At 43.3% G+C, this 26,530-nt stretch overlaps 1 protein-coding gene across 1 annotated transcript in view; it reads left to right on the top strand.

Moving 5' to 3' along the window:
- si:dkey-103g5.4 overlaps positions 1 to 23,221 on the top strand; it is a 69,961-nt gene extending 46,740 nt beyond the window's left edge. The window contains exons 24-33 of the mRNA XM_046294919.1: positions 490 to 679; positions 778 to 852; positions 1,099 to 1,242; positions 1,351 to 1,410; positions 1,759 to 1,875; positions 3,814 to 3,965; positions 4,162 to 4,248; positions 4,478 to 4,624; positions 22,200 to 22,361; positions 22,606 to 23,221. Of these exons, the coding sequence (XP_046150875.1) occupies positions 490 to 679; positions 778 to 852; positions 1,099 to 1,242; positions 1,351 to 1,410; positions 1,759 to 1,875; positions 3,814 to 3,965; positions 4,162 to 4,248; positions 4,478 to 4,624; positions 22,200 to 22,361; positions 22,606 to 22,749 (1,278 nt within the window). The 3' untranslated portion in view covers positions 22,750 to 23,221. The remainder of the gene's footprint in view (positions 1 to 489; positions 680 to 777; positions 853 to 1,098; positions 1,243 to 1,350; positions 1,411 to 1,758; positions 1,876 to 3,813; positions 3,966 to 4,161; positions 4,249 to 4,477; positions 4,625 to 22,199; positions 22,362 to 22,605) is intronic.
- Positions 23,222 to 26,530: the final 3,309 nt, after the last annotated feature.

The raw sequence follows: 26,530 nt of genomic DNA, 5'->3' as shown, positions 1-26,530 counted from the left end.
TCCGAACAATTTGAAGAGTCAAAACCTTGATGTCGTCATTGCGTGCTGTGCATATTGGACCAAATACATAATATATTTTTGATTTGTTTAACACTTTTTTGGTTACTACATGATTCCATATGTGGTATTTCATAGTTTGGATGTGTTCACTATTATTCTACAATTTTGAAAATAGTAAAAATAAAGAAAAACCCTTGAATGAGTAGGTTTTCTAAAACTTTTGACCAGTAGTGTATACTGTAAGTGAATTTCTAGAAATTCCTTTGGTCCCCTAAAATGGAGGGACTATGTACAAAAAGTGCTGTAATATCTATACGGTTCACCTGACATGGATGAACTTAATCTTTGACCTAATAGTCATTGTATAATTTCACAAACAATTGTTCAGGTTCCCAATATTTTTGGAGCTCACTGTATATTTGTAATTGAATGAACTATCTCTTTAATATAGTCGACTCGTGTTGCCATTGAGCGTATCTTTCTATCCAGTCTGTGTTATCAGGTTCCTTCTGGTACAAGGAGTTTGGGCTGGCCAGGCTGATGGTCCCCAGTAACCCTCTGAAGGTGGTGTCGTTGACCCAGCAGAAAGCTGTGCCTCTCCTGGAGCGACTCATTCAGCTTCTGGAGGAGAACAAAGAGCCAAGTCTCTCCCCGAGCACCTACCGCCAGCGCATCTCTGGTACCTCAGCAAGCATTATGTTGCATTTTTCAGTCTTGGTTTTTTTTCTGATAAGGATGTTGTTTCCATAGCTTTTTTTGTCAAATGTGTGTTTGTAGGTTTGTCAACAAAACAGACGTTTGGATTGGAGACATGTTCTCGTGCATGGACAGAGTCCGTGCCCGTGGTTAAAGGTAGGCGCAATAGACAGTGGCCCTAGTGGTTCAGATGGCTCGGTGGGTTGGAGCATGGTACTGGCAACACTAGTGTTGTGGGTTGTCACAGATAGACTTAGACTCTGCTAAATGATCACACTGTTCTATGTGATTGAACCATTCTACTGCGGTTGCTCGTTGTTCATAAACACTGCCTTATCTAGTAAAAAGGGATCTATTTTTTGTCGAGTTACTGTTGTTTAACAGTGAGAGATATCTATGAAGGAATCTCCACCCAGTCTCTGAGAGACCCAATGAAGGCTCAGCCCCAGGACCAGGATTCTAAGGGCCCCAGTGTCCCCCAGCCCAGTCCTACTCACTCACAGACAGCTCACAGAAAAGCTGCCATCTCTGACATACACTCACAAGGTAAGATTTAATTGATGAATGATTTAGTAAATGAATTACCTTTACTTCATCATAGACTCTGCTGATCATATTTATGAAGAGTCCTAATGATATCCCATTCCTTCACAGAGGGCGAGCCTATGAATGAATCTGTTCAGCGGTCACATGTCTGTGTCCCCACACTGTCAGGTAATGAACAACATTGGAATGTGCTGTTTATTACACAAAAAGACTTAACGTGCCTATTATTTTGTTTTCACTATAACTGTGTGCAGAGAAATTGTAATCTCATCTCGTTTCAATTCTACTCAAGTGCTTTGAATATGTCTCTACCTTGTGGGCAACATATTGACTACGTATAGTGTTTGGACGAATTACAGAGGTTCTCAAACAAGATCACAAGGATGACTTGTTGTAAAAAGTAGCCCTGAGATAAGTTATGAGTGTTTCATAATGGCATGTAAATGTTTGTGTGACCTGCTATATGTGTACAGTATGTGTGCATAGTATAAGTCTGTGATGATGTTTCCCATGCAGAGGGGGAGTGGGATAAACTGCTGGAGCTCTCCCCACTCTTCCAGCTTCTAAAGCGTGTGGAAAGGAAGCTGAGGGGCCCAGCGCAAGATGCAGGACTTCTGAGGGGGGAGCTCGACGGTGGGTTACACAATAGCCTGTAGAGTAAAACGCAGATTACAAACGTCCTGTGATGTGTTTGGGCCAAGAATTGTAGAGATTAAAGAGGACCCTCACACACGCGATTGCTCCGCCACGTACCACAATATATAATGACCTAAACAACACACAATAACAAACAAAACAATGTTTCTTTTTATATGTACTTCTCTTGTTGCAAACCTTTAGTCACCAAATAGTTTGTACCAAAAGCAATAACCAAACCCCCCAAAGAGGAAGTAAAGGATGACACTGGCATGGAGAAAGATCTGACTAAGAACATACTGTACCACCTCTTTGAACAAAAGGCTTGGTGAGGGACACTTTTCAGACAGTCCTTGTTCAACACAAATGTAATTTGACACGGTAGTAGTTAATATTTGAGACCAACTCTGGCGTTCAATAAGGAATCAGTAAGAAGACTATTTCAGAAACAGTTCAAGTCTAAACAGAGAAACGGGACAGGAAGGAAGACAGTTGGGAAGCTTCATCATGGGACTGATGGCAAGACGCTTTATTAATCGAGGTGAGATTAGGTATCATTTTTGTGTGGAGCACTTTGAAACAAACTGTCATGGTATGCACTATATAAATAACATTTATTTCAACTAGTAATTTAACTACATTTTGCAGTAACTTGGTGGTATTTGAACTAATTTCAAGTTAGTTAATTACTTTTTTGCCATGTAGCGGTGTAGCTAACTACTGGAACTATGTAATAATTATCTTTCTTTTTCACCATCAGGCCTGCTAATTCTCACTTGAATCATTGTTTTTGTGATTTAATAAGCTAAATGACACATTACAGTATGTTACCATATGACCCCAAAGTGATCTGTTCTTGGAATTTGTAGTCAGACTACAGTCTGATTTTTCACTAAGTACTGTAGTTTAGATTAAGTGAACTACTTTTTCAAAGTAACTTCAGTTAAGTAAAGTATACTTGTGTTAAGGGTAGCTTTAGTGTAGTTTAAATTCTTCCAGTGTGAAGTGATCGGTATCTTAGTATACTATATTTACAGAGTATCTTCCCTAACACTGACCATCCATCATAATAAAATCACCCAACTACCACGGGGAAAAAGCAGCTAAGGTGTCTGACATAGCAACATAACACCACAGCTGCTTCTTGTCCTTCGAGGTTTCACAACACCAGGAGTCATCATTCCTCTCCGTTTGACGGTCGTTGAAAACATTTACATTTGAGTCATTGAGCAGACTCTCTTATCCAGAGCGACTCACAGTTGGTGCATTCATCTTAAGGTAGCTAGGTGAGACGAGGTGAGAAAACCGTAGAAAATAACATAGTAATATGATTTGTTTCAGTCTGACTATGAAATTAGTCACAAAATTACACAACAAAAATGCAACCAAAAGGCCAAATCGGACCACTTGTTCAGGGATAATCTCAACCAGCTGTGGTTGTGAAGGAACTAGAAAAATATCTGATTCAAAGTGAAAACAAGCCAAAGACAAAATAGCCATTGACAAAAAGACAATCCCCTGTCAACGACTGCTTTGGTGCTTTCATAATTATTACCAAATGGCCCACCCACAACACTCAGTACAACTTTACTTGACCTAAAAATCTATGCTTTCAATTGTGATAATACACAGCCTTTTGAGAGTTCCTAGACTAGTTGTGCTACGTTTTTTTACCTTTATTTTACTAGGCAAGTCAGTTAAAAGAACAAATTCTTATTTTCAATGACAGCTTAGGAACAGTGGGTTAACTGCCTGTTCAGGGGCAGAGCAACAGATTTGTACCTTGTCAGCTTAGGGATTTGAACTTGCAACCTTTCAGTTACTAGTCCAACACTCTAACCAATAGGCTACCCTGCCGCCCCAGGTAAAGTGTAAATTGATAACCGAGCAAGGAGAAATGGACAACTGGATTTATGGATTCTCTCTGAATTTCAGGCAGAGCGAGCTCTTTTATTGACTATCTGGATGCACAGTGGGAGTGTGAAGGAGAGCTGCTCCTTCTTGACCCAGGTCGTCTTAATCCCAGAGAGTTCCTGGTCTACCACCATGGACTATTCCTACTGCAAACACTACACACTCTCGAACTGGTTAGTCACTCACTTTCTCTCCCACATACTGAGAGAGGTTAGTGAAGGGTCATAGTTCAAAGCATTGTTTAACTCATCTTTCCTATCAAAAGGAGATTAATTAATCATATGTGGTCTTTACGGTCTGTCTAAACGTATTTTTATTTGTCAATGTGAATGTTCTTAGCACCAATTGTTAATACTATTACTCCCATAGACTCCAGCAGTGTCACTCCAGATAGCAACTAGTCTTCCATCCAATAACTACAAATACAACGCCTTCCGGAATTCCTTCTTTTATCAGGTGATGTCCCAATTTCCACTGTATGTGCATGAGAGAGATTACATTTCTATTTTGGAATCAAATATGCATTTGGGGAACAGTGTGCATGTTGTACAGGATAATCAACATCAATAAAAAATATATTTCCCTTCCCTGACAGCTCTGAATCTTGCAGTTTAGCTTCTGATGTTTGTGATGTTAACATCTGTGCCACATCTGTTTGCTACTAACTGATGTCGTGTGTTGGTAGGAGGCTGAGAAGACAGTGTTTGTGCGTCGCCAGAGGCTGCAGTCAGTGGGAGGATTCTCTCTGCTCCTCTTGCACTGTCTGTCACATGTCGCTGTTGGGGACATGAGCGTCGACTCCAGTCCTACCTTCCAACGGGCTTTCTTCAAGGTGCTGCCAAACTCTGTCTGCGTCCCAGAAAGCAACCTATTTCCAACATAGTGCACTACATATGACCAGAGTCGTATGGTCCCTGGTCAAAAAAATGGCATTATATTAGGGAATAGGGTGTCATTTTCTCCCCTAGAAAAAGTCAGCCCACCACATACTAAGAACTGAATCCTCGCAGAATTTATGTGAATCTTTGTGTTAAAAGGATCTCTAGTTTCAGTGGAAACACTACACATTTATTGCCCATTAGTATGTGGACACCCCTTCAAAATAGTGGATTCGACTATTTCAGCCACATCTGTTGCTGACAGGTGTATAAAATTGAGAACAACGCCATGCAAACGCCATAGACAAATATTGGCAGTAGAATGGCCATACTGAAGAGCTCAGTGACTTTAAACGTGGCACTGTCATAGGATGCCACCTTTCCAGTCAACTATAAGTCCAGTCCACCTGCCCCAGTCAACTATAAGTGCTGTTATTGTGACGTGGAAACGTCTAGGAGCAACAACAGCACAGTCGCAAAGTGGTAGGCCACACAAGCTCACAGAACACGAATGAAGAGTGTAAAAATCGTCTGTCCTCGGTTGCAACACTCACTACCAAGTTCCAAACTGCCTCTGAAAGCAACGTCAGCACAAGAACTGTTCGTTGGGAGCTTCCTGAAAGGGGTTTCCGTGGCCGAGCAGCCACACACAAGCCTAAGATCACCATGAGCAATACCAAGTGTCGGATGGAGTGGTGTAAATCTCGCCACTATTGGACTCAGGAGCAGTTGAAAATTGTTCTCTGGAGTGAGGAATCACACTTCACCATCTGGCAGTCTGACAGAGGAATCTGGGTTTGGCGGATGCCCCAAAAATCTAACAACTGTAAAGTTTGGTGGAGGAGGAACAATGGTCGGGAGCTGTTTTTCATGGTTTGGGCTAGGTCCCTTAGTTCCAGTGAAGGGCAATCTTAATGCTACAGCGTACAATGACATTCTAGACGATTCTGTGCTTCCAATATGGTGGAAACAGTTGACGGAAGGTCCTTTCCTGTTTCATCATGTTAATTCCCCCGTGCACAAAGCGAGGTACATACAGAAATGGTTTGTCGAAATCGGTGTGGAAGAACTTGACTGGCTTGCACAGAGCCTTGACCTCAACCCCACCTGTAGGATGAATTGGCAAGCCGAATGTAAACCAGGCCTTATCATCCAAAATCAGTGCCCGACCTCACTAATGCTCTTGTGGCTGAATGGAAGCAAGTCCCCGCAGTAATGTTCCAATATTTAGGGGAAAGCCTTCCCAGAAGAGTGGTTGCTGTTATAGTGGCAAAGGGGGATCAACTCTCTATTAATGCCCATGATTTGGGATTTTGGTCATATAGTCTACCTTTGTGCGATTGTAGTCTGTCACCGTCTTCTGGTCAATGCCAATTGCAACAGTGGGATGCATGGTGCTGAGGACCATGCACCTCCCCTCTCTGTTTGTTCACTGTTCCGAGCAGGTCTTCTTTACAATCAACTTGGCTGTCAGGGAAATTGATGTAAAGAAATTGTCCATAGACACATTTCTGTCTTTGCCCATGTAAGGCTCCACGAGTCTCAAAACCACAGTCTCAGACCGTCGCTCACCCGTTGGCCTGGTTTAATCTTTCCCCAGATATGGACAGCCATTGAGCAAGTACTTGGTTTCGGCATAACCATAACTTAAATACACATTTGTCTGGTTTGTGGACATGCATTGGGTAAAACAACACAAGCTTTGGTTGGGAACAGTTGCTCATCAACAGCTATGTTCTCTCCTGGCTTGTAACAAGTAATGCAATTATTTACAGAACTCGTCCAGATGTCTGAGAGCAGCGAACCTGTCTGTCTGCACACATATTGGTCTTGTCTCCTTGTCATCAAAACGAGAATAATCTCTCCAGTCCTGTTTATACCTGGGGCTAGCATGCGTCCTTTGTTCTGATTATGTCCATATTCTGATTGTGCCCACATATAAACCATTGCATCTACACATGGTATTAAAATGTCTCTTGCCCATCCACCGGGTCTACACTGTGACCAAATTTCCCTTTATGCAAATAATTTGACAGATATTGTTTTTCAAAATATTATTCAAATAACATTTTATTGGTCACATACACAGGGTTAGTGGATGTTAATGTGAGTGTTGCGAAATGCTTGTGCTTCTAGTTCTGACTATGCAGTAAAATCTAACAATAACTATCTTACACACACGAATAAAAACATGGGATGAATATGAATATGTACATATAAATATATGGATGAGCGGTGGTCTGCTAGATGCAGTAGATCATGTAGAATACAGTATATACAGTGGGGCAAAAAAGTATTTCGTCAGCCACCAATTGTGCAAGTTCTCCCACTTAAAAAGATGAGAGAGGCCTGTAATTTTCATCATAGGTACACTTCAACTATTTTCATTTAAATGTTACCTTTATTTAACCAGGCAAGTCAGTTAAGAAAAAATTATTATTTTCAATGACAGCCTGGGAACAGTGGGTTTAACTGCCTATTCAGGTGGCAGAACGACAGATTTTTACCTTGTCAGCTGGGGGGTTTGAACTCACAACCTTCCGGTTACTAGTCCAACGCTCTAACCACTAGGCTACCCTGAAGCCCCATGACAACTATGACAGACAAAATGAGAAGAAAAAAATCCAGAAAATCACATTGTAGGATTTTTTATGAATGTATTAGCAAATTATGGTGGAAAATAAGTATTTGGTCAATAACAAAAGTTTATCTCAATACTTATCCCATTCATTCTTTCCTTTACACGGATCAGTCGTCCTGGTCCCTTTGCAGAAAAACAGCCCCAAACATGATGTTTCCACCCCCATGCTTCACAGTAGGTATGGTGTTCTTTGGATGCAACTCAGCATTCTTTGTCCTCCAAACACGACAAGTTGAGTTTTTACCAACAAGTTATATTTTGGTTTCATCTGACCATATGACATTCTCCCAATCTTCTTCTGGATCTCTCAAATGCACTTCAGACGGGCCTGGACATGTACTGGCTTAAGTGGCCAGAGATTTGAGTCTGTATGTTGGCAGCAGCCTCTCTATGTTAGTGATGGCTGTTTAATAGTCTGATGGTCTTGAGATAGAAGCTGTTTTTCAGTTTCTCGGTCCCAGCTTTGATGCACCTGACGGGGGCTCGGGTGGTTGTTGTCCTTGATCTTTATGGCCTTCCTGTGACATCGGGTGGTGTAGGTGTCTTGGAGGGCAGGTAGTTTGCCCCGGTGATGCGTTGTGCAGACTGCACTACCCTCTGGAGAGCCTTGCAGTTGGTCACTGGTCACCTGCCATAATTAAAAACGGTGGTTCATGCTTTCTTTTTTGTGCAAATGCTGCCATCAATCGACGGTTTCTGGTTAGGGAAGGTTTTGATATTCACAGAGGGTCATCGATGCACTTGCTAATAAATTCGCTCACCAAGTCAGCGTATTCCTCAATGTTGTTGTCTGAGGCTATTCGGAACATATCCCAGTCCACGTGATCGAAGCCATCTTGAAGAGTGGAATCCGATAGGTCAGACCAGCGTTGTATTGACCTAAGCACGGGTGTTTCTTGTTTTAGTTTCTGTATATAGGCTGGGAGCAACAAAAGGAGTCATGGTCAGACTTGCGCGAAGGCAGGGCGGGGGAGGGCTTTGTATGCGTCGCGGAAGTTCGAGTGGCAATGATCGTGTCGCGCATTCGATACGCTGATAGAATTTAGGAAGTATTGTTCTTAGGTTAGCTTTGTTAAAATCCCCAGCTACAATATATGCAGCCTCAGGATGGGAGGGGGATATACACGGCTGTGACTATAATCGAAGAGAATTCTCTTGGAAGATAATGCGGTCGGCATTTGATTGTAAGGAATTCTAGGTCAGGTGAACAAAAGGACTTAAGTTCCTGTATGTTGTTATGATTAACGACTCATGGTGTAATCACAAGGCATACACCCTGCCTTCCTTCTTACCAGAGAGATGTTTGTTTCTGTCGGCGCGATGCGTGAAGAAATCGGGTGGCTGTACCGACTCTAACAACATATCCCAAGTGTGCCATGTTTCCATGAAACAGAGAATGTTACAATCGCTGATGTCTGCCTGAAGGCAGCTTGTGCCCTAATTTCGTCCACCTTGTTATCTAGAGAACAGGACATTGGCGAGTAATATGCTCGGAAGCGGTGGATGGTGTGAGTCTGACCAGTAGGCCGCACCATCTGCCTCTCCTGCGGCGACTGCGTTGTTTTGGGTCGACCTCCGGGATAAGATTGCATGTCCAGGGTGGAGGTCCGAACAAAGGATCCGCTTCGGGAAAGTCGTATTCCTGGTCGTAATGATGGTTAGTTGACATCGCTTTTATATCCAATAGTTCTTCCCGGCTGTATGTAATAACCCTTGAGATTTTCTGGGCTAACAATGTTGGAAATAATACATGAAAAACAAACAACTGCATAGTTTTCTAAGGACCTAAAGCGAGGCAACCATCTCTGTCGGCGCCATTTTCCGTGGGATGCAAATTCATAAATGTATTTTAAGACAAATATTGATGCCATAGGTCAATGGTGCCACCTGTGATTTCATTTGGAGGGCAGGATAATTATGATTTACATGGTTTCACTGTCCAGATCCATCTACACTTGTAAGATATCCAGACACAATGCATCCCTGACTACCTCGGGAGGTGGTCAGGAAGATCAGATCACAATTTGTCTTTTAATTGTCTACACCTGTCCAAAATTCTGGGCACAATGCATCACTGACTACCTCTGTAGGTGGTCTGTAAGATCTGATCACAATCAGATCACAATATGTCTTTTAATCGTCTACACCTGCCCAAAATTCTGGCCACAATCAGAATGTGGACAATATCAGGACAAAGGAAGCCGGTTAGGACCAAGTATAAACAGGGCTTCTGAAGCGGTTGCACACCTATCAGACCAAAATTCCTCCACATCCCTGCTCTTTCCGCCGTATGCCCCGTAGATATACAAGAGTGCATTAAAAGCATGTCCCACCCACTTACTGTTTTACTTTTCTGTGCACATGAGTGACAGTGCAATGTCTGATGTGCTACAACATCTGAATGTCACATAAGCAAAGAAAACTGTGGAGTGCGCTGGCAATTTGTCTCTGCGTGAGGTGTAGAACCTGCTCTATCTGTGAGAATATCCTGGAAAAGCTGCCTTCCTGTTGCGTTCTCGTCACTCTTTCTACCCAAACCGTGCCATCCCTCCCAGACTTCTGTTTTACCTTGACACTTGGGATCACCGTCTCAGTTGGCAAAACTCGGGTACCGGAGGCTTGAAGTCAACATCAGAATCAGGTGAAGACTCTCCATCAGCAATGCTGCTTTCAAGCTCAATATCGCATCCTCCATCCGACTCCAGCTCATCTAAATTCTTTGTCCATTTGTTTGTTTGGGATTACCATTGGGAACTACACACGCTGTATGTTTTATTCGGCGTTGGGGGCGCCGTGAGAGTTCATTTACTCTTCAAATAGGTATGGTTTCAGACATCTTCGAAAGATGGGCTGTGATTCCGCCGTCCTGACTTTAGGGGGAAGCTTGTTTCACCAATGGGGTGCCAGGACACCTGAAACTAATCCAAGGCCACAATGACAATCACAATTACTGAACAATCAGACAGTTCAAACAGCAATGATTAACTAGGCTACTAGGGAAAAGACAGCACTTAAATTCAATGGCCCTAACAACACCAACTGCTACTTAATGAATAAAAATATATACTTGCTGCTCTTGTAAGAGTTCATCACCTTTCAAACTATAGATGACACACTAAGACTGGGGCCAAGTAAGGCTCCTTAAATAGTCAGTGAAGATGGCCACTCTCTCTTAAAGCAATTACACAAATAGGCCACAACGACAGTTACATTTCGAACAAACTTAGTTCTCTGTCTGTCGTAAACGTAGGCCATTGCAAACATAAACACAACATAAAGTGGTTGTCTAGCAATTTTATGTTCGTTTTTCAGGAGGGGAGTTACATGCAGGTAGATACAAGCACAGCATATCAAACAAACAAGACACAGACAGGCAATCAAGAACGATGTAATGTTTTTTTTCTTCATCATTGCAAACATTGGCTAAACAAGAGGCTGTATCGCACCATAATCATCACACAAAACACAAATTGTTTTGCCCCAATGCAATGTGTAGACTTGCTTGTGCCTACGGCATTATCCGTTACCACAGACATGGTCGTAGTCTTCATATATATTTTTGTAATGTTCATTCAAATCGCAGCTGTTCAGAAATACGAGGCACAGACATAGGCTACATCATCATATTGATCAAATTGGTTGAAGGTTCAGAAGAGGGTGAGTAAAGAGAGAAATTTGAATGCGTGTGTAAAATAACATATGTGTAAAATAACATATGTGTAAAATAACATATGTGTAAAATAACATATGTGTAAAATAACATATGTGTAAAATAACATATGTGTAAAATAACATATGTGTAAAATAACATATGCGCAGAACGTGATTTGGATCCTTAGATTTTAGAAAGAAGTTTCCAGGCTGGGTGGGTTCCAGTGTTAATGCTGTGGGACATGATGTGTGCCAACTAAGGTTTTTTCGGCATAAAGTTGTACAGCCACCTAAGAGAGGAGGTGATAGAGAGATTGCTGTTGCAGAGAGGCATATTATATCCGTGCAAGACCAAACAGAGCCCTAGAGGCCCGGATGAAACATTTATGTTAGGTTACTTCCTGTGAGTAACAGGTGTGCATTTCTGTTTTTGTAAAAAAAAAAACAGTAAAACAATATAGAAAACAGTAAATAAATAAGGATTGTGAAAAAAGAATCAGTACTACATTGTGACGTCATCTACGGGGGCCTTCAGAAAGTATTCATACCCCTTCCCTTATTCCACATTTTATTGTGTTACAGCCTGAATTCAAAATGGATTCAATAAAAGAAAATCTCACCCATCGACACACAATACCCCATTATGACAAAGTGAAAACATTGTGTTTAAACATTTTTGAAAATCGAAAATGATACACAGAAATATCTACTTGACATAAGAATTCACATGTCATGTTAGAAACCCCTTTGGCAGTGATTACAGCTGTGAATCTTTCTGGGTAACTCTCTAAGAGCTTTGCACACCTGGATTGTATAATATTTTTGTACATGATTATTTTTTAAATTCTTCAAGCTCTGTCAAGTTGGTTGTTGACCATTGGTAGATAGCCATTTTTAAGTCTTGCCAAAGTGGATTTATTTCAAAACTGTAACTAAGCCACTCAGGAACATTCAACGTTGTCTTGGTAAGCAGATCCAATGTATATTTGGTCTCGTATTTTAGGTTATTGTCCTGCTGAAAGGTGAATTTGTCTCCCAGTGTAAGTTGGAAAGTAGACTGAACCAAGTTGTCCTTGCTCTTATCTCTATTACGTTTCTTTTTATCCCCCAAAAACTCCTTGCCGATGTCCTTGCCGATGACCAGCATACGCATAACATGATGCAGCCATTGCTATTCTTGATAGTATGAATAATGGTACTCAGTGATGTGTTGTGTTGGATTTGCCCCAAAGATAATGCTTTGTATTCAGGAAATCTTTTTGCAGGTTTACTTTAGTGCGTTATTACAAACAGGATGCATGTTTTGGAATATTTTCATTCTGTACAGGCTTCCTTGCGAAATGAAGTGCCATTTAGGTTAGTATTGTGGAGTAACTACAATGTTGTTGATCCATCCTCAGTTTTTCCATATCACAGCCATTTTTAAAAAGTCACCATTGGCCTCATGGTGAAATCCCCTTCCTCTCCAGCAACTGAGTTACGAAGGACCCCTGTATCGTTGTAGTGACTGGGTGTATTAATACACCATCCAAAGTGTAATTATTTTATCAATAGGTGTCCTTCTTTATAAGGCATTGGAAAACCTCCCTGTTTTTTGTGGTTGAAGCTGTGTTTCAAAATCACTGCTCGACTGAAGCACCTTACAGATAATTGTATTTGTGAGGTACAGAGTTGAGGTAGTCATTCAAAAGGCACTATTATTGCACACAGTGTAAGTCCATGAAACTTATTATATGACTTGTTAAGCAAACTTCTTCAGGCTAGAGGGCAGTATTTTCACATCCGGATGAAAAGCATGCCCAAAGTAAACTGCCTGTTGCTCAGGCCCAGAAGCTAGGATATGCATATGCATGGTAGTATTGGATAGAAAACACGCTAAAGTTTCTAAAACTGTTAACATAATGTCAGTGAGTATAACAGAACTTATTTGGCAGGCAAAACCCCGAGCACAATCCATCCAGGGAAATTTTATTTTGAGGTCATGCTTTTCTATGGGAAACCTGATTTATTAGGGCCCAGATTGCAGTTCCTATGGCTTCCACTCGATGTCAACAGTCTAGAAATTGGTCTATGTATTTCTTTTGAGAAATTAAGAAGTAGTCCTATTCTTTCCATGTGTCACTCTGATGGACTCAAGTTTTTTGATGCTCGTGAACAGGAGTGCGCTCCTCGTTATTTTTCTCCGGTATTGGAAACGGTTTATTCTGTCTTAAATTTTAGCGATCATTTACATTTTAGGGTACCTGAGGTTGAATAAGAAACGTTGTTTGAAATGTTTGGACCAAGTTTACAGGTAACTTATAAGATACTTTGTAGTCATGTTGGTTGAGTTGGAACCGGTGTATTTCTGAATCAAATGCGCCAAATAAATGGACATTTTGGGGATATAAAGAAGGAATTTAAAACGACCATTCATTGTGACAATGAGACATTTGGGATTGCTAAAAACATGAAGATCTTCAAAGGTAAGGTATTTATTATATCACTATTTCTGACTTTCGTGTTGCACCTGCCTGGTTGAAAAATGGTTTTCATGTTTTTGTATGTGGGGCGCTGTCCTCAGATAATCGCATGGTGTGCTTTCGCCGTAAAGCCTTTTTGAAATCTGACACAGCAGCTGGATTAACAAGAAGTTAAGTTTTATTTTGATGTATTTCACTTGTATTTATATGAATGTTAAATATATATATTTCTGTAGTTTGAATTTGGCGCTCTGCAATTGTTATGCAGGTGAATGAGGACCCAAAAGCGACTTTACAGAAACAGAGTTTATTCCAAGTCAAAACAGGAATACTGAAACCCTCTAGTCAGTAGAGGGGAACAACTGAAGATGCGACCACAGACTGCAGGTCGCTTCGGGAAGGCGCAGGCCGTAGCTGATCTAGACACCTGCTCACACGCAGCATCTGAAGAAGGCAAAAAACATGACAGGACGGAACGAGGACATAGAACAGCAAACATTAAACAAGGATCCGACAAGGACAGAAGCGGAAAACAGAGGGAGAAATAGGGACTCTAATCAGAGGGCAAAATAGGGGACAGGTGTGAAAGAGTAAATGAGGTAGTTAGGAGAATGAGGAACAGCTGGGAGCAGGAACGGAACGATAGAGAGAGAGAGCGAGAGAGGGAGAGAGGGAGGGGGAGAGAAAGGGATAGAAAGAGGGAAAGAACCTAATAAGACCAGCAGAGGGAAACGAATAGAAGGAGAAGCACAGGGACAAGACATGATAATCAATGACAAAACATGACAGTACCCCCCCACTCACCGAGCGCCTCCTGGCGCACTCGAGGAGGAACCCTGGCGGCAACGGAGGAAATCATCAATCAACGAACGGTCCAGCACGTCCCGAGATGGAACCCAACTCCTCTCCTCAGGACCGTAACCCTCCCAATCCACTAAGTACTGGTGACCATGTCCCCGAGAACGCATGTCCATGATCTTCCGTACCTTGTAAATAGGTGCGCCCTCGACAAGGACGGGGGGGGGGAAGACGAACGGGGGCGCGAAGAAAGGGCTTGACACAGGAGACATGGAAGACAGGGTGGACGCGACGAAGATGTCGCAGAAGAAGCAGTCGCACAGCGACAGGATTGACGACCTGAGAGACACGGAACGGACCAATGAACCGCGGAGTCAACTTGCGAGAAGCTGTCGTAAGGGGAAGGTTACGAGTGGAAAGCCACACTCTCTGACCGCGACAATACCTAGGACTCTTAATCCTGCGTTTATTGGCGGCTCTCACAGTCTGCGCCCTGTAACGGCAAAGTGCAGACCTGACCCTCCTCCAGGTGCGCTCACAACGTTGGACAAAAGCCTGAGCGGAGGGAACGCTGGACTCGGCGAGCTGGGACGAGAACAGAGGAGGCTGGTACCCAAGACTACTCTGAAACGGAGATAGCCCGGTAGCAGACGAAGGAAGCGAGTTGTGAGCGTATTCTGCCCAGGGGAGCTGTTCTGCCCAAGACGCAGGGTTTCGAAAAGAAAGGCTGCGTAATATGCGACCAATCGTCTGATTGGCCCTTTCTGCTTGACCGTTAGACTGGGGATGAAAACCGGAAGAGAGACTGACGGAAGCACCAATCAAACGACAGAACTCCCTCCAAAACTGTGACGTGAATTGCGGGCCTCTGTCTGAAACGGCGTCTAACGGGAGGCCATGAATTCTGAACACATTCTCAATGATGATTTGTGCCGTCTCTTTAGCGGAAGGAAGCTTAGCGAGGGGAATGAAATGTGCCGCCTTAGAGAACCTATCGACAACCGTAAGAATCACAGTCTTCCCCGCAGACGAAGGCAGACCGGTAATAAAGTCTAAGGCGATGTGAGACCATGGTCGAGAAGGAATGGGAAGCGGTCTGAGACGACCGGCAGGAGGAGAGTTACCTGACTTAGTCTGCGCGCAGTCCGAACAAGCAGCCACGAAACGGCGCGTGTCACGCTCCTGAGTAGGCCACCAAAACCGCTGGCGAATAGAAGCAAGCGTACCCCGAACGCCGGGGTGGCCAGCTAACTTGGCAGAGTGAGCCCACTGAAGAACAGCCAGACGAGTAGAGACAGGAACGAAAGGAAGGTTACTAGGACAAGCGCGCGGCGACGCAGTGTGAGTGAGTGCTTGCTTTACCTGTCTCTCAATTCCCCAGACAGTCAACCCGACAACACGCCCATCAGGAAGAATCCCCTCGGGGTCGGTAGAAGCCACAGAAGAACTAAAGAGACGGGATAAGGCATCAGGCTTGGTGTTCTTATTTCCCGGGCGATAAGAAATCACGAACTCGAAACGAGCGGAAAACAACGCCCAACGAGCTTGACGTGCATTGAGTCGTTTGGCAGAACGGATGTACTCAAGGTTCTTATGGTCAGTCCAAACGACAAAAGGGACGGTCGCCCCCTCCAACCACTGTCGCCATTCGCCTAGGGCTAAGCGGATGGCGAGCAGTTCGCGGTTACCCACATCATAGTTGCGTTCCGATGGCGACAGGCGATGAGAAAAATAAGCGCAAGGATGGACCTTCTCGTCAGAATGGAAGCGCTGGGACAGAATGGCTCCCACGCCCACCTCTGAAGCGTCAACCTCGACAATGAATTGTTTAGTGACGTCAGGAGTAACAAGGATAGGAGCGGATGTAAAACGCTTCTTGAGGAGATCAAAAGCTCCCTGGGCGGAACCGGACCACTTAAAGCACGTCTTGACAGAAGTAAGAGCTGTGAGAGGGACAGCCACTTGACCGAAATTACGAATGAAACGCCGATAGGAATTAGCGAAACCGAGAAAGCGCTGCAACTCGACACGTGACTTAGGAACGGGCCAATCGCTGACAGCCTGGACCTTAGCGGGATCCATCTGAATGCCTTCAGCGGAAATAACAGAACCGAGAAATGTGACAGAGGAGACATGAAAGGCGCACTTCTCAGCCTTCACGTAGAGACAATTCTCTAAAAGGCGCTGGAGTACACGTCGAACGTGCTGAACATGAATCTCGAGTGACGGAGAAAAAAATCAGGATATCGTCAAGGTAAACGAAAACAAAGATGTTCAGCATGTCTCTCAGTACATCATTAACTAATGCCTGAAAGACAGCTGGAGCATTAGCGAGACCGAACGGCAGAACCCGGTATTCAAAATGCCCTAACGGAGTGTTAAACGCCGTTTTCCACTCGTCCCCCTCTCTGATGCGCACGAGATGGTAAGCGTTACGAAGGTCCAACTTAGTAAAGAACCTGGCTCCCTGCAGAATCTCGAAGGCTGACGACATAAGGGGAAGCGGATAACGATTCTTAACCGTTATGTCATTCAGCCCTCGATAATCCACGCAGGGGCGCAGAGTACCGTCCTTCTTCTTAACGAAAAAAAAACCCCGCTCCGGCGGGAGAGGAAGAAGGCACCACGGTACCGGTGTCAAGAGAAACAGACAGATAATCCTCGAGAGCCTTACGTTCAGGAGCCGACAGAGAATATAGTCTACCCTGAGGGGGAGTGGTCCCCGGAAGGAGATCAATACAACAATCATACGACCGGTGAGGAGGAAGGGAGTTGGCTCTGGACCGACTGAAGACCGCGCGCAGATCATGATATTCCTCCGGCACTCCTGTCAAATCACCAGGTTCCTCCTGAGAAGAGGGGACAGAAGAAACAGGAGGGATAGCAGACATTAAACACTTCACATGACAAGAAACGTTCCAGGATAGGATAGAATTACTAGACCAATTAATAGAAGGATTATGACATACTAGCCAGGGATGACCCAAAACAACAGGTGTAAAAGGTGAACGAAAAATAAAAAAGGAAATGGTCTCACTGTGGTTACCAGATACTGTGAGGGTTAAAGGTAGTGTCTCACATCTGATACTGGGGAGAAGACTACCATCTAAGGCGAACATGGGCGTGGGCTCCCCTAACTGTCTGAGAGGAATGTCATGTTTCCGAGCCCATGCTTCGTCCATAAAACAACCCTCAGCCCCAGAGTCTATCAAGGCACTGCAGGAAGCTGCCGAACCGGTCCAGCGTAGATGGACCGACAAGGTAGTACAGGATCTTGATGGAGAGACCTGAGTAGTAGCGCTCACCAGTAGCCCTCCGCTTACTGATGAGCTCTGGCCTTTTACTGGACATGAAAAGACAAAATGTCCAGCAGAACCGCAATAGAGGCAAAGGCGGTTGGTGATTCTCCGTTCCCTCTCCTTAGTCGAGATGCGAATATCTCCCAGCTGCATGGGCTCAGTCTCTGAGGTGGGAGGAGATGGTTGAGATGCGGAGAGGGGGAACACCGTTAACGCGAGCTCTCTTCCACGAGCTCGGTGACGGAGATCTACCCGTCGTTCTATGCGGATGGCGAGTGCAATCAAAGAGTCCACGCTGGAAGGAACCTCCCGGGAGAGAATCTCATCTTTAACCTCAGCGTGGAGTCCCTCCAGAAAACGAGCGAGCAACGCCGGCTCGTTCCAGTCACTGGAGGCAGCAAGAGTGCGAAACTCTATAGAGTAATCCGTTATGGATCGATCACCTTGACATAGGGAAGCCAGGGCCCTGGAAGCCTCCTTCCCAAAAACTGAACGATCAAAAACCCGTATCATCTCTTCTTTAAAGTTCTGATAATCGTTAGTACACTCAGCCCTTGCCTCCCAGATAGCTGTGCCCCACTCCCGAGCCCGACCAGTAAGGAGTGATATGACGTAGGCGATCCGAGCTCTCTCTCTAGAGTATGTGTTGGGCTGGATAGAGAACACAATATCACACTGGGTGAGAAAGGAGCGGCACTCAGTGGGCTGCCCAGAGTAACATGGTGGGTTATTAACCCTAGGTTCCGGAGACTCGGAAGACCAGGAAGTAGCTGGTGGCACGAGACGAAGACTCTGAAACTGTCCTGAGAGGTCGGAGACCTGAGCGGCCAGGGTCTCAACGGCATGACGAGCAGCAGACAATTCCTGCTCGTGTCTGCCGAGCATAGCTCCCTGGATCTCGACGGCAGTGTTGCGAGAATCCGTAGTCGCTGGGTCCATTCTTGGTCGGATCCTTCTGTTATGCAGGTGAATGAGGACCCAAAAGCGACTTTACAGAAACAGAGTTTATTCCAAGTCAAAACAGGAATACTGAAACCCTCTAGTCAGTAGAGGGGAACAACTGAAGATGCGACCACAGACTGCAGGTCGCTTCGGGAAGGCGCAGGCCGTAGCTGATCTAGACACCTGCTCACACGCAGCATCTGAAGAAGGCAAAAAACATGACAGGACGGAACGAGGACATAGAACAGCAAACATTAAACAAGGATCCGACAAGGACAGAAGCGGAAAACAGAGGGAGAAATAGGGACTCTAATCAGAGGGCAAAATAGGGGACAGGTGTGAAAGAGTAAATGAGGTAGTTAGGAGAATGAGGAACAGCTGGCAGCAGGAACGGAACGATAGAGAGAGAGAGAGCGAGAGAGGGAGAGAGGGAGGGGGAGAGAAAGGGATAGAAAGAGGGAAAGAACCTAATAAGACCAGCAGAGGGAAACGAATAGAAGGAGAAGCACAGGGACAAGACATGATAATCAATGACAAAACATGACAGCAATTTCACCGGATGTTGTCAAATCTATCCCGCTAACGGGATTTGAGCACTAAGACGTTTTAAGCAAATTGTTACTCCTGAACTTATTTAGGCTTGTGTCTTCACTATCATTAATGCGATGATGATTATTTTATCAAATCAATTAACTATGTGTAAATATTACAATGATTAAATTAACAATTAACAATTGTAACAATTAACTCATTAGCAATCTTGGGGCATCATGGAAAAAGTTTATTTAACTAGTTACCTTTTTCCGAATGAACTCTTAAAGATATAAAGTTCTCTTATATTTCAGTCATCAAACAGTCATTAATGAATGGTTACCTTCTATCAGTCTCGTTCTGAATGTCGCAAAACTCTTGGATATCTGCACGAACAGTAGCATAAATGATGAATCAGCGATATACAAATTGGCTTAATTATTTATTTACTATCTAACAAAATAAACACACAGAATTACATAAACACACAAACAGGATAGCTTACACATTGATTACTACACAATGCAATGAAAAGTCTCTAGTGGACTAACCCGATATGATGGCTTGATAGACAATGGGATAAGGGTGTGGATAAAGAGCGGGAAAGACAGTGGGAGAGACTGTCATGACTTCCGCCGAGGTTGGCTCCCCTGCCCGTTCGGGTGGTGCTCGGCGGTCGTCGTCACCGTCCTACTAGCCACTACCGATCCCTTTTCGTGTATCTGTTGGTTTTGTCTGATTGTTTTCACCCGTGTGTTGTTTAGTTAATTAGTGTCTGTATATAATGTAGGTTGTCCCGCCCTTGTTTTGTGCGGGATTGTTTATTTTGTCATTCGTTTCGTCTGTCTGTGTTTTTGTGTTTATTATTCTCCGGTTAGTCTGTTATCCTGTTTTTGGATAAATTCACCCTGTGTGTATTTGGGTTGACCGTGTTTATTTTGTTCACCGGAGAATAAACTTTATATCGCTATTTGCTCTCTGCGCCTGATTCCACCCACCTTGATTAAACGTGACAGAGACAGAGAGTTGGCTTATTGTACATACATGTGAAAATATGCCCAGCGTAAATATGGATATTTAGCACCCAAACAACTGCTCATTCGGATTTTGAAATGCAACAGATATTTACGCTTGTATGTCTTTGTTTTCCTTCTGTTGAAATCGGCGGTCTGTCTGGGGAGTAATTCGACAGACGTCTCAAAGTCTTTCGTAGTTTGTTCAGCGGGCTCTGTTCGTTAGAATAGAGTGGTGAGAGGAAATGGTTCTTTGTCTCTCGTTTTCAGTCGAGTTTACTAGACTAGTTTACATGCACATCTGCAGACTGTTAATGTGCAGTCTTGTAGTGTTCTTAACCATTTCAAAGTGCACAGCTGGCGCTGCACATAACTGGTCTGTATTTAAATTGCCAACCATTTCAACATGTAGCCACAGCTCCATGCTTTCTGGTCTAATGTGAATTTGGTCACGAGGGGGGGTTATGCATCCTGGAAAAAGGGGCGTTCCATGACGCTGACATAATGTCCGTGTTCACGTCAGTGTGGTCACTGACTGACTGGTTAAGACTTCAAATGAAAAACAATTATCTCATTTAGAAGGCTAACATCACAACCGTGATCCGTACTTCTCCACAACTTTGTCCCTGACCCGTTTGGAGAGCTGTTTGATTTTGAGATAATGAAGGATTGTTCTACTCCAAAGCTATCTCTAGTAAAACACATTATTGTCTATGTAATGCGGTCTTTAACTCATTTCTCAGCTCAAGCCATCTCCAGTGACCAGAACGCCCTGATTAGCTGCAGGGATCTAGAGTGGAGCCCATGAAAACACAGAATAAACAGAACAGATATGTCCTGTTTGTTAATTATTCATAGCTAACTATTAACATAAACAAACCAGGTAAATAAGTATTTTCTATCACAACACATAGCATACATATCAATGCATACACACAAACTATCTAGGTCAAGTAGGGGAGAGGCGTTGTGCTGCGAGGTGTTGCATTATTTGTTATTTGAAACCAGGTATGCAGTTTATTTGAACAATATGAGATGATTATTCATTTTCACCCAACTTGGCCCACCGGTGTAACTGCTTAACTGCCGACTGTACACTGTACTGCATGATTGCAACAGGTTTACTTGCATTAGGTCTAGTAGCTAGCTACGTTGACGATGATGTTAATATGGTGACAACGATGTGGGATGTGTGTAGCGGTTAGCGATTATGACATGAAGGTTTCACTTCGAAAGGTTTTTTCACTTGGCCACAGAAAGCTGATGTGTTGTACACTGAAGTTCACAATCGAAGGGGAAAAAGTGAAAGGAGGGGAGCATGTAGATGCAAGAAGGAATACGAACCGCATCATCCCTTTATTGTTGTATGTGGCTGCTATGAAAATGAACTGTGTTTGCATGTGATTAAGGGTGTATTCATTCCACTGATTCTGTTGAAAAACGTTTCTTAAACGGAAGCAAATGGGAAAAAAACAGGGATAGAAAAATACCTACATTTGTCCAATAGAAACTCTTGTTTGCAACTGTTGGACGAATAATTACACCTTAGATCCCCTAATGTAGATGGAGGCAAGAGTGTGCAATGCGGTATTGAATGTGTCAATGTCTGTCACCTTGATTACTCAAATGTATCTCGGCCTGTGCACCTACGTTGTAAACTTAAATTTTTAGGCTAGGTTGTAAGCAACCTCATGATGGGTACAGGGAACATTTGAGTATCATGTAGTAGCCTAAACTTTTTGATGTTACATCGAGCTGTGTGAATGGAATATGAATGACAGTCATCCAATATGCTGTAATAGAAATAAGAACTTGCTCATAAAAACAACAACAATCGTCCTCCCTCGTCTTAAACGCCGACCGCCACAGGAGCCACAGGAGCACGCCAATTCCTCATTCAATTATAACAAGGCTTATGATATGGTATGATCATTATAAGGTTATCACAAGACATTATAAAGGGATCCTAAACACTCAAGACGATTAGATTTATCATAGTTTCATAATGCTCTATCACTGCATCTATAAGGTCCCACAGTATGAATATGTTTACAATATGTTTACAAGTCTTCATAAGAAGGTGCGTCAAGTAAAGTGATACCATAAGTTATAATACTTTTTTAAAGACTAATTTGTGCGTATAAGAAGTCATAAACCATTATATGTCATATGTTACTGTTTTTCTTTCTTAGCTGCTGCAAGCATGTCTGGGTGAGCTATTCGAGGCCCGACTAGAGAGTTCCTCAATGGGTATGGAATGTGCTGCTCCACAGAGCTCCATGCCATGGGACTCCCACCCCACCTCCCTGCTGGAGGGGCTTCAGAGGCCCAGTCGGGGGCTCCTTTCACAGGAAGTACATTCTTCCTCTCCGGGGGAATAGACATTAGCATAATGTCTGGCATTTTACCTCAACGATTATGATAGCTAGAAACAATAAATAAACCATCTATTTTGGTCTTTCCAAATAAAGTGATATCGAGTTTTATTCCTATAGCATTCCACACGATGGTGATGGAAAACAACTGTGTTAGCCACAGTCAGTGAATCTTTGGCAATTATCATGTTCCATTCCTGTTTCGTGTCTGTTTCTTGAGCAGGAGGTGGAGGGGCTCCTGCAGAAGCACAGGGAGGATTTGGTGTTCCTCCATGTTGAAAGGCTGTTGAGAAAGAAGAGCTTGATGCTCCGAACCATGGAAGTGCGTCACAAAGCCCAGGAGGAAAACACTGATCAAGCTCAGTGATTGTCAACCAGGGGGGCATATGACATGATTTAGGGGTCCCTGGATTTTGGGAAAGCATTTTAGTAAGCGTCGGAACGGAAAATGTTGAGAGCCCCTCACATACAGTACTTTTTACAATTCATGATGGCTGATCTGCTTGGGAAATACACAGTTGTGTATGGACTGGAATAATAATAATAATAATATATGCCATTTAGCAGACGCTTTTATCCAAAGCGACTTGCAGTCGTGTGTGCATACATTCTACGTATGGGTGGTCCCGGGAATCGAACCCACTACCCTGGCGTTACAAGCGCCATGCTCTACCAACTGAGCTACAGAAGGACCAAAACGTTCTCCTTGTGAGTGTGACGGAGAGGTTCTTCATGCACACACACACACACACACACACACACACACACACACACACACACACACACACACACACACACACACACACACACACACACACACACACACACACACACACACACACACACACACACACACACACACACACACACACACACACACACACACACACACACACCACACACACCTATCCTTTTACAATCTGTATACAACCTGACCATGACGTCACAAAATACCTCAGACTGACATCACTGCAACCAGGTTTGCCCACTGGGACTAGAATGCTGGGACGGTGGCGCAGGAGGTGTCCCTCATACCTATGTGTGTTGAGATTATTTTTTAGGATCATCAGTTGCTGTTGTCCGTTACAGGCACAATCTGTGATATTTCCTGCTGTTCAATGGTCATGTCGATGAATACCCATTGGTTCTTGATGAATATAACTTTAGAAATGCCTTATGGATTTAGTGCAACTGCATTACTCTATCATAATCCAAAATATAGGTTGCAATGCTCCATGTTTTAGCTTTTTTTTGTCATCTTACTTTTTGTTAACAATAATTGTATAATTTAAAGAAATGTGTATGTTTAAAACTATCATATCAATCTTTTTGATAACCCTTGTATCCATAGCTGAGTGTATGAATTTAACAGTGGTTGCATTTCTTCAGTTTCACCTCCCTGCTTAAATGGTGGCTGCTGCTGTTGGGCTGAAACATTGTGGTGTTAAAATCTAGATTGTAGTAGAGGTTTTGAGTTTTAGAACATTGGTATACACAGTATTGACACAGGACACTGTAGGAGGACAGATAAGTCTTAAAATCTTTTCAAAAATCCAAGATTGATTTATACACTTTATGCAATGATCAGTCTGTACTTTTGATGTAAACTGTTATGCCTGTATTGCTTGTATCAACATTTCCATGTCTCAAATGTGCTTGGAAATAAATAAACAAAGACCATGAATTATGGCTGATTCGTGTGTTTATTATTACATTTGGAAGTCAGGAAGCTTCATGTATTTTCTCAAACCAGCAACTTGCAGTTGTCTCTGAGTATGGAGCGCAAGAGCTGATCAGTTAATGGCTTTCTCTGGGCGTTTGTTTACACTGGGTCTCAGTTAGAGCACAGCTTGTCCTCATCAGGGTAGATCTGGGCTGGTGTGTTGTATGAAGGCATAAAAAGGAATGCAAAGGGCAAAAAACATTTCCTCCGTTTTCACTCCTAACTAGTGAGTTTCAGTGCAACAATAATGATGAGCAACACAATGCCAATAACAAATCCAACGATGTTAAGGATCTTGGCCATTCTGGATGCCTCTGCAGCCGCTCTTGCCTCTCCAACTGCGTTTGCATTATCCGCCTTCAAACACACAATGGGGGATAATCAATGCATTATCCCACTTTCACTTAGATAACCACAGAATCCACCTCAAAAAATCAGACAAGCTATTCAATAGTTAATCAGCAGATGCATTTGTAAATACCTTTAGACTTCTTGAATAATTGATTGAGTCTGAATTTTGGATATCTTACCCTGCATGAGCAAACTATTGCTGCAATTCCAATTGGGAGACAGCAGCATAAAGTGTTGAAAATGGACCATCCCAGGTAGGATGGCACTGTGGTGCGGGCTTGGGTTCCTTCCATTGTCTCTGTTTTTATGTAGTTAGACGTACTATAGTGAACCAAGTTGGAGCTGGTCAGTGCCTGTCCCAAATAAGTGATGAGGGCTGGGGAGCAACAGACCTTTATTGAGGGGGTGTAGACTGTGGGATGTGGACTAAGAAAGAGGTGTGTCATCTTGGCGAATGTGAAAAACAAAGGGCAAAGTAATGATGCTCATTTCCTTTGCAATAGGGAAGGACCAAGGGACTAGTGCAGAGTTATGATTGGGAGGAGAGACTAGTAGGAAGTGACAGCCTCCCGTTACAAGATCCTAGCTAGTGAAAGTGGTTTCCAAGTAACTTTTGAGAAACTTTTTATACTAGGCATAACACTTATTTTTTTAATGATTGGTACTATAATAAAATAGCAATCAATCCATAAAGAAAGGTTATTATTTAAAACATTAATTTAATTTGTAGTGTTGGTTTGATAACAATGTTTAGGTCATCTTATAAACTGCTTATATCATTACTAAAAATAAACAAATTAATTTGATAACACTTCCTATGAATATTCTCTTCATTATGCATAACACATCCTGAGTAGTCTGTTCAAAATATTACTCATCACAGGATTTCCAATAAAAATGACTTGATCTGAAATCAACCCTCTATAACAGGAGGTGTAAACCACCAATAGGAGCTACACTACATGACCAAAGGTATGTGGACACCTGCTCACCGAACACCACATTCTAAAATTATGGGCATTAATATGGAGTTGGTCCCCCCTTTACTGCTATAACAGCATCCACTCTTCTGGGAAGACTTTCCACTAGATGTTGGAACAATGCTGCAGGGACTTGCTTCTATTCAGCCACAAGAACATTTGTGAGGTTTTGCACTGATATTGGCCGATTACGCCTGGCTTGCAGTCGGTGTTCCAATTCATCCCAAAGGTGTTCAATGGAGTTGAGGTCAGGGCTCTGTGCAGGCCAGTCAAGTTCTTCCACACCGATCTAGACAAACCATTTCTGTATGGACCTCGCTTTGTGCATGGGGACAATGTCATGGTGAAACAGAAAAGGTCCTTCCTAAACGGTTGCCACAATGTTAAAAGCACAGAATCATCTACAATGTAATTATATGTTGTAGTGTTAACATTTCCCTTCACTGGAACTAAGGGGCCTAGCCCGAACCATGAAAAACAGCCCCAGACCATTATTCCTCTTCCACCAAACTTTACAGTTGTCTCTATGCATTCAGGCAGGTAGCGTTCTCCTGCCATCCGCCAAAACCAGATTTGGTCATGGAAACCCATTTCACGAAGCTCCCGACGAACAGTTCTTGTGCTAATGTTGCTTCCAGAGGCAGTTTGGAACTCGGTAGTGAGTGTTGCAACCGTGGACAGAAGATTTTACAGGTTACACGCTTTAGCACTCTGCAGTCCCATTCTGTGAGCTTGTGTGGCCTACCATTTCGTGGCTGAGCCATTATTGCTCCTAGACGTTTCCACTTCATAATAACAGCACTTACATTTGTCCAGAGCAGCTCTAGCAGGGCAGAACTTTGAGGAAATTACTTGTTGGAAAGGTAGCATCCTATGACGGTGTCACGTTGAAAGTCACTGAGCTCTTCGTTAAGGCTATTCTACTGTCAATGTTTGTCTATGGAGATTGCATTGATTTTGTTCTTGATTTTATATACCTGTCAGCAACGGTGTGGCTGAAATAGCCACACCTTTGAAACATCATTTCCCATCAATTCCCATTATTAAAGTGGCTGGAGTTGGGTCAGTGTCAATGTCAGTGGGTTGGCAGCAGC

Source organism: Oncorhynchus gorbuscha, linkage group LG13 (genome assembly GCF_021184085.1).
Source record: "Oncorhynchus gorbuscha isolate QuinsamMale2020 ecotype Even-year linkage group LG13, OgorEven_v1.0, whole genome shotgun sequence".
Lineage (NCBI taxonomy): Eukaryota > Metazoa > Chordata > Actinopteri > Salmoniformes > Salmonidae > Oncorhynchus > Oncorhynchus gorbuscha.
The sequence above is the reverse complement of the archived record's forward strand: the minus strand, read 5'-3'. Positions and strand labels throughout refer to the sequence as shown.